This window comes from Xenopus tropicalis, chromosome 6 (genome assembly GCF_000004195.4).
Source record: "Xenopus tropicalis strain Nigerian chromosome 6, UCB_Xtro_10.0, whole genome shotgun sequence".
NCBI classification, from domain to species: Eukaryota; Metazoa; Chordata; class Amphibia; order Anura; family Pipidae; genus Xenopus; species Xenopus tropicalis.
The window spans coordinates 113,610,523-113,618,509 of NC_030682.2; the positions used below are offsets into that span (position 1 = coordinate 113,610,523).

Consider the following 7,987-nt stretch of genomic DNA (forward strand, 5'->3'; position numbering starts at 1 on the left):
TTCCGGATAAGGGGTCTTTCTGTAATTTGGATCTTCATATCTTAAGTCTACTAAAAAAATAATAAAACATTAATTAAACCCAATAGGCTTGTTTTGCTCCCAATAAGGATTAATTATATCTTAGTTGGGATCAATTACAAAGCACTGTTTTATTTTTACAGAGAAAAAGGAAATCAATTTTAAAAATCTGAATTATTTGATTAAAATGGAGTCTATGGGAGATGGTCTTTCCGTAATTCAGAGCTTTCTGGATATCGGGTTTCCGGATAACGGATCCCTTACCTATATTTAAAATGCTTTACTGTGGAAGGCAGTCAGATTTGATATACAGTGACAAAGTGTTTAGCAACTGGAATATATTCGATATCAAGCAAAAAATAGAGATATTCTGACCTTGGTTTAAGGTTATTATTTCCTAAGGCACTGAGGAACTTCACACTTTGTTTTAACTTCTGGATCCAGTTTCGCTCTCTGCCATGTGCCCTTCCTGAAGGAGATATTTTGAATTCTGAACCATCATTTCTAATAACATTTAAAAGCATACATAGGTTTAGTATAGAACAGCCCTTTGCTTCCTCTCTTTCTGGAGAGCAAATATTTCCTGGCTCTCCTCCAATAAAGTAATACATTTTCCTAACAATTCAGAGGGGTGAGCATGTAAAGTGCAAAAAAAGGGCGCAATCAGCCTTGTTCCCCCTTTTGCACACTTGTGTTTCACAACACTGTTTTAACAGGTGGAGGGCCAAACTCTGTTCATGGCTTCACAACACTCATGATCAGCTCACTCTTCTTTCTCCGACTATGAAGACCTTAAAGAGGTGCCTACTGGGCATGCTCACTGCCTCTGCTCCAATTAAAATCAATCAGGCTTGCGCAGTAGGCACCTCTTTGAGGTCTTCATAGTCAGAGAGAAAAGAAGAAAGAAGTGCTCAAAAAGCAAAATGGAGCAGAGCTTCACGCTAGACAAGGAAGTTAGTAAAAGAGCTGCAGTTCAACTGTTTGTAATTGAGAAACAAAATAAATCTGCATGCAGGGAGAAAGGTATGTTATTCTGTAATTTTAGAGATTAAAAAAAAAAAAAAAAAGATTTACTTATTCTTTAATAGTTAAATCATTGTCATAATTATTGTTAATTTTATTGTTATCAGACATATTTTTAGGCCATATTATAGATTTTACTTTCTTACATTTCCTCAAGACACTTGGCTCCAAAAGGTCTTTTAATGTCCTATTCATCTTACAAATAACTGTTACTGACTCCGGTAAGATTGCCTGTAAGACTGAATCTAATTTCAGAATGGAGCAAAATTGATATTAATGATTCTCTAATTAAAAATGGTATTTTGTCATGAACACCAACTTGCCATCCAGATAGGAGGGCCCATATGTCACACACCCCCTTTCACTCCCCGAATTTAAGTAATGTTACATTTGGGACTTTTCTTTTTGTTGTTTAGGTTAATGACTTTCTTATTATTCTGTATAACTTTTTCTTTTCTTTTTTCAGCACCTACCTTATTCCTACCCAAAGTTCCTGAAGGCAGATGACAAGAGGGTAACAGGAAGATAATTCATGTATTGTGTTCTTTATATTAGCATCAGTGCTAAGAAGAAGTTTTATTACATTTTCCCTTGGCGTGGCTGAATAGTTATATTTTAAGGAGTGCCCTCTCTGTGGGTGCCCGGATTATGGACTGAAACTGATATTTTTTTGTACCTTACAATTTTTATTGAAAAAAAGATACAAGAAAGGGAAAATAAACAGATACAGCAGCCCTCCAGTATAGACAGTAATTTAGAAGCAGAAAGCAATGAGCTTTTGCTGCTGCAAGCAGGGTCAGACTGGCCCACCGGCCTAGACCAGATCCCTGGGCTGCTCCCCTTGCTGCTGATTTTGTACGCGTTCAGGGTTTGGGTGGGCAGCCCCTGGGCCACAGTGGGGACCCCTTGGAGGGGAGTGGGGGACCCTCCCACAGCAGCGCCAATGGGCCCTCAAAGGAAAAAACAAACAAATAATTTTCATCATTTTATTATATAGAAACAGTAGAAAATATAATAGTAATCCATGAAGAATATGGATATATTTGCCAAACCTTTAAAAAACAAACAAGCCTGCTATGTGACATGATATTTGCTCTAACTGAATATTTCAGTGAAAACCACACATTATTTATAAGCACATTAATTCAGCACTATTCCACTTGGAAATATCAACATTGGCATGCTATTCAAACTATAAGGGCAATGGCACATGGTGTGTTTTGATCATGACTTTTCTTTTGGGGGAAACAGTGATCATCAAAGCACACATGACTGATCTCATCTTAGTATTGTCAGCATTGCTTTTAGCTACACAGTACCATTTCAGAATAATGGAAAGTGACGAACAACAATTCCAGGGATTTTAATCACAGAAATATTTGTATCCAAAAAACACCTTCTGTCCCATTTCCCTAACAATTTAAATGAAACAAAAAGCAACATACAAAATTCTTTTTTTACAGTATTTGATTTTAACAGTTTACATATTAACAGGAACAAATAATTAACCCAATAAATTGGGTTAAATGTCCACAGAATAATATTTTTGTTGATCTCATTGCATCACCAGTGTTCTATATTATTTAATCATTCAGAATGTTACAGATTTACCGGACCATTAACTTATATGAGTACAATTCAATAGAGAGGGATGGTGGGTACTAAGGACTAAAACTATAATTATTTTCAGTCTTGCAGTAATGTCATGTAATAGATGCCCTGTGGCCGCCCCCTTTCGGCCGCTGCCCACCTAACCCCGGCTTCAGTCACATACGGAGCAGTGGGGAGAGGTCTTTTTTTCATGATGATTCATGGTGGTTTTTTTATCAACTTGAACATAAGCCCATATTTTTAACTGATAAATGAAGTGCATGAAAGCTACCGTACCCTGCCCTTTCAGTAACTTTTAATATGGTAAAGAATGGCCAATTAGCAACTTCTCAGTTGGTTTCCATTTTTTTTATTTTTTTTATTGTTTTTTTTAATTATTTGTTTTTTATCTTCTGACTCTTCAGCATTTAAAAGGGGGTCACTGACCCCAGCAGCCAGAAAACTATTGCTCTTTAGATCACAATATAAAGAGCTTTCTCTGCAATTCTGTTCTGATATGTGTCTATTTGCTTCATATTATCCATCATTCGAATAATAAAATATATAGAACACTGAATACTGGAAGAATACAATTTCAGATATTAGTGAACATTTTCCAGCATAACCAGAATAAAGCCACTTATTACTGCATTGCACATTTAGCCTCTATGTAGTAATTCTTTTGAATTCTCTTTAATGTACAGTAATGTACATCTAACTGCACACTCAGAGGTCCATTTATCAGCATTCTAATTTTAGTTGGTTTAGAGGTTTTTGACCACAAATAAACTAATTTTCTCTAAAACCATGATTGCCAAGTGATTTATTAAAAAAAATGCACATTTTTCACTTTGTCACGCAAGAGTCAAAAAATGCTGAAAACCTCTAAAACCACAAAGCAAAGAAAGATTAGCCAAATGCAAAAGGGACAACTGCCAGTGAATATTAGATGACCTCAACAGCTTTAAGATGGCGTATTTTTACTTTTTAGATTTGGCACAGCTTTAATAAATGGTGATAGACATTAATATTTTTGCACAAAGAAATACAAACCTTGAAAAAACACAACCTTTAGTTTTCTGAGGAGATCCTAAAAGAACACTTGTGATACAGAAAAGATAAATGAAATGATCTCTTATGAAACTGTGTTGATTCTCACTCCAGACTACATGGATTTAGGTAGAGTACGTGCGGGGAGTGGCATGGGAGCAAGGATGGCTGGGGAAATGATAATTTTTAGCAGCGTTGCAAAGATTCATATCGTCCGCAGCATTTAAGCTCTGAGTCAGCTGTGGTTCCTATAAAAGAAAAAATACTTGTGTAAAGGCTTCTTACTCATTTTGCAAACACTTGACTGATGCAAGAGGCTTAGCCTGGAGTTACTAAGCTGCATGGAAATATTAAATAAAGTCATTTAGATAGCTGGGGCACTGGTCAAGCTTCTAAACAGATGATCATATGAGAACGTACAGTGAATGTAACTAACCATTTAGTATCACATATTGTAATTGTACCTCCAGCTGGTCTCACTGCTGTGTCTATTGTTTCAGACTAGCCTCATGATTAAGGGCAATGGCACACAGGGATGATTTCACGATATCGTGCCAAATCACCTTAAAGGAGAACTATTGCAAAAATGAAAATATTATATAAGCTTCATCATACTGAAATGCAAAACTTTCCAAATACAATCAATTAAAAATTCGGTACCAGTTCTAAAATAACCAAGTTACTCTTCACTCTCCCCCTCTCACATCTGCCCATCTTCATTCCCTCTTCATGCAGGAGCTGGCTGTCAGATTTTGATTGATAGTTACGGTATATGTAATGTATCTTTTTTTTGGGGGTGGGGGCATGTTTAGAAGATGCTTTAGATCTAATTCAAATAATATTCCAGCAGCAACACAATCTTACAAAATTACTGACATTGGCACAAATCCTTCATGTAGAGAGACAGGATTTCTGGTGACAGAATGGAGACAGATAAGGAGATAGAGAAGAGTAACTTTTTTAAGAACTGGGACAGAATGTTTAATTGATAACATACAAAAAGTTTATAATTTCAGTATGATGCAATATTAAAATGTAATTTTTGCAATAATTCCCTTTTAAGTTGCTGTGCCAGAAATTGCCTTTCCAAGTCATAATCAGCAAGAAACCACTAAACCTATTAATTTCAGATAACTATCATAGGCAATTGGGTGTGGGGCAAGGACTTAGGGCAATTTGGTACCACCTAAGCAACTTTTCATAGCCCCACATGCTCTTGCTCTTAGAACTGTGATACAGGTGTTGGACCCATTATCCAGAATGCTCAGGACCAAGGGTATTCCGGATAAGGGATCTTTACGTAATTTGGATCTCCATACCTTAAGTCTACTAAAAAATCAACAAAACATTAATTAAACCCCATAGGATTGTTTTGCATCCAATAAGGATTATTTATATCTTAGTTGGGATCAGTTACAAGGTACTGTTTTATTATTACAGAGAAAAAGGAAATCAGTTTTAAAATTCTATATTATTTTATTAAAATAGAGTCTATGGTAGATGGGCTTTCCGTAATTCGGAGCTTTCTGGATAATGGGTTTCCAGAATCCGGAATCCCATACCTGTACTTTGCTTTGTTAATTACATGCACCATACACCTTTAATCACATGTTGGGCAGTGCTAGGGATGATACCAGAGGCTGAACTAGCACAACTGCCCCCCACACCCCCTCTTGACCTGCTGGAGTCTCAGAACTAAATAGAATTTCTTTGCATGTGTGTGAATCAGGAAGGGGGGGGGGGGCATTAAATATCCTGCTCCCGGGCCAGGCCAAACATAGTTCTGTTGTTGGATGATATAACCACATTGGAAATTAACTTTTAAAATAGTCCATATATTACTAAACTTGCATTATTAGGGCCTACAGAGCCCCAAACCTGATTTGACCTGTTTGTCACAATTATAACCAGACTGACACAGGCAACTTAAAAGGTCCCAGTAATTACTGCCTCAGGCTAAGGGACATACTTCTGGATTTGCCCAGTTATTTTAGATGATAGGAAACTGTTCACAAGAACACACTGTTTAATTTCTATAGATTTTTAACATGGGGTAAATTTTCTTTGTGTCACTCCTTATACCCAGCACTTTGCAGTATGATTTTCAGAAACATTTTAAATCAAAATGACTTAACTGGTTCAGATTTTCAATGATATGTTTGAAGGACAGAAAATTCAGAAAAGAACTGCTAAGGGCTATACAGACACCCCTGGGAATCAAACAGTCTTACCTGTTAGAAGACATATTTATCTGAACTGAAGGACATGGGACTGGTTCACAGTGGAAAAAGTTTTTAAGCCACCAACATTTCTCTATCAGTTCAGGCAAACCTATAATATAAAAACACCACATATAACATATTTGTCCATGTTTTAGAAGCCGTTGCTTCATCCTGTGGCTTTTTTCACTATTGCACAATGCTGAGCTCAGCTAGCTCAGTGCATTGAGAAGGAGAGTTGTCTCTTGGATTCTTTTGGGCTACAGGAATTTAGCAGACAGTCTAGTAAATGTCCACTGTGCAAATGCCAGTTAGGTAAATGTGCCACTTTGACCTTAATTCACTTTTTTTTATAGCAGGTATGGGACCTGTAATCCAGAATGCTCGGGAGTCAGGACTTGGGGGTTTCCGGATAAGGGGTCTTTCTGTAATTTAGATCAATATTTGTTAAGTGTGCTTAAAACCATTTAAACATTAAATAAATCCAACAGGATTTTTTTCCCTCCAGTAAGAAATAATTATACCTTGGGATCAATTGCAAGGTACTGTTTTATTATTACAGATAAACAGGTAATAATTTTAAAAAAAAAAGTGAATTATTTAACTGAAATTAAGTTTACAGGAGATGGCCTTTCTGTAATTCAGAGCTTTCTGGATAATAGGTTTCTGGATACCTATACATAGCTTTAGAAGTGGCTCTTTTTAACTTAAATGAAATAATGCCTCTACAGATATGATCAAACTTTAATGCTGTCATCTATAAACTGCAGGGGAAGAGCTCAGACACAATCACATGGCTATCTACAGTATGGAAGTACAATAGCTTATGCCTGATAAAGAATGATTTTTAAGTAATCCACTTAAAGCTTTAACAGAAATTAAATGAAAACAAATTTAGATTTTGTTTTCTAAATATGTTAAAAAAAAAGAAAACCAGCAATACCTTGATGTGGCTTCTCATTATCCATTGGAAGTCCCATATCTGAACCGATGGAAGAGTCGCTGGATTCGGAATTCATGCGAGCTGCAGAGAGAGATGTGCATGGAGATGGGCAGCGGGTTAAATAAGTTTGGCCAAAGCAAAAGTCACCCTGGCATACACATATTCACTGAGCGCTTTAAAACCTTACCTCTGTAAAACTGATTTCTTGCTAAGAGGCAACCAGCTGATGGAACAGATGCCATAATCCCAGCACAGAAAGCACTCCTACCAAGAGCTATGTAAAATGCAGCGGAAGTGTACCTGCGAGACAAAAGAAGAACAGATACAATTATGTTTAATTGGAAAACAGTACAAACCAGAACAGAACAGACTGCACTAAAAATCTACTGTCTCAGGGACGAATACGGTCATGTCTACGTCTGTAAGAACATACAGTACCCAAATGGTTTGAGGTTATTTAAGTCATTCACTGCATTAACATTAAGCTCTTTTGTAAATTATACATTGCAGAAACTCATTCAAATTTTATACCAGCAATTTAAATATCCATTTATACATGTGATGCCGCACATTACCTTTTATATTGTATCCTCTGAAGGGCTCTAAATGTTCTTTATATTCCATATGATGAGCGCAAGAATTAATAAGTAATCTACAAGTTACTTCTTAAACTTTGCCAGCTATAAAAACCCAAGCAGAACCTCGGCGGCTGAGTGCTCTGTGTCCTCTTCTCTGTGTAGGGGAGAATTTATACACAAAATGCTGGCACCCACACTGAAACCTGAGCTAAATCTTGTGGGAGGGGATTAGAACTGTGTGTTCAGGAGTCGGTTTATTTTGAAATCTGCGATAACCTTATTGAAGGGTACAGAACATGATTCGGTAAAACAAATTTGTTTATTTTAATTAGCACTTCCTGTCCTGAATGTTAATATCTTGGACCATGGGATTTTTAAGATTGTGAAAACATTTATTTTTTGGATGCCAATATCATTTTCAATTCTGCTATCTGTTACTTTACAAAGTGTGGTAAGTATATGGTGTACAGGAGTATCATAGATCTGTCGGGATAAGAAGCAGGGGCCTCCTCTGGTGTTATTTGTATCTGCCTTGTAATATATATGCCTAATCCTACGGCACAGAA

General features: G+C 36.6%; 1 protein-coding gene across 1 annotated transcript; it reads right to left on the reverse strand.

The window, feature by feature from the left end:
* Window positions 1–2,013: 2,013 nt before the first annotated feature.
* ppdpfl (pancreatic progenitor cell differentiation and proliferation factor like) lies at window positions 2,014–7,583 on the reverse strand. Its single transcript, XM_002934100.5, has 5 exons — window positions 7,419–7,583; window positions 7,031–7,143; window positions 6,844–6,924; window positions 5,913–6,012; window positions 2,014–3,929 (listed from the first exon to the last, which is right to left on the reverse strand). Exons 2-5 carry the CDS (start codon window positions 7,083–7,085, stop codon window positions 3,917–3,919), a joined length of 249 nt encoding a protein of 82 aa, XP_002934146.1. The 5' UTR covers window positions 7,086–7,143; window positions 7,419–7,583; the 3' UTR covers window positions 2,014–3,916.
* Between the last annotated feature and the right edge of the window lie 404 nt (window positions 7,584–7,987).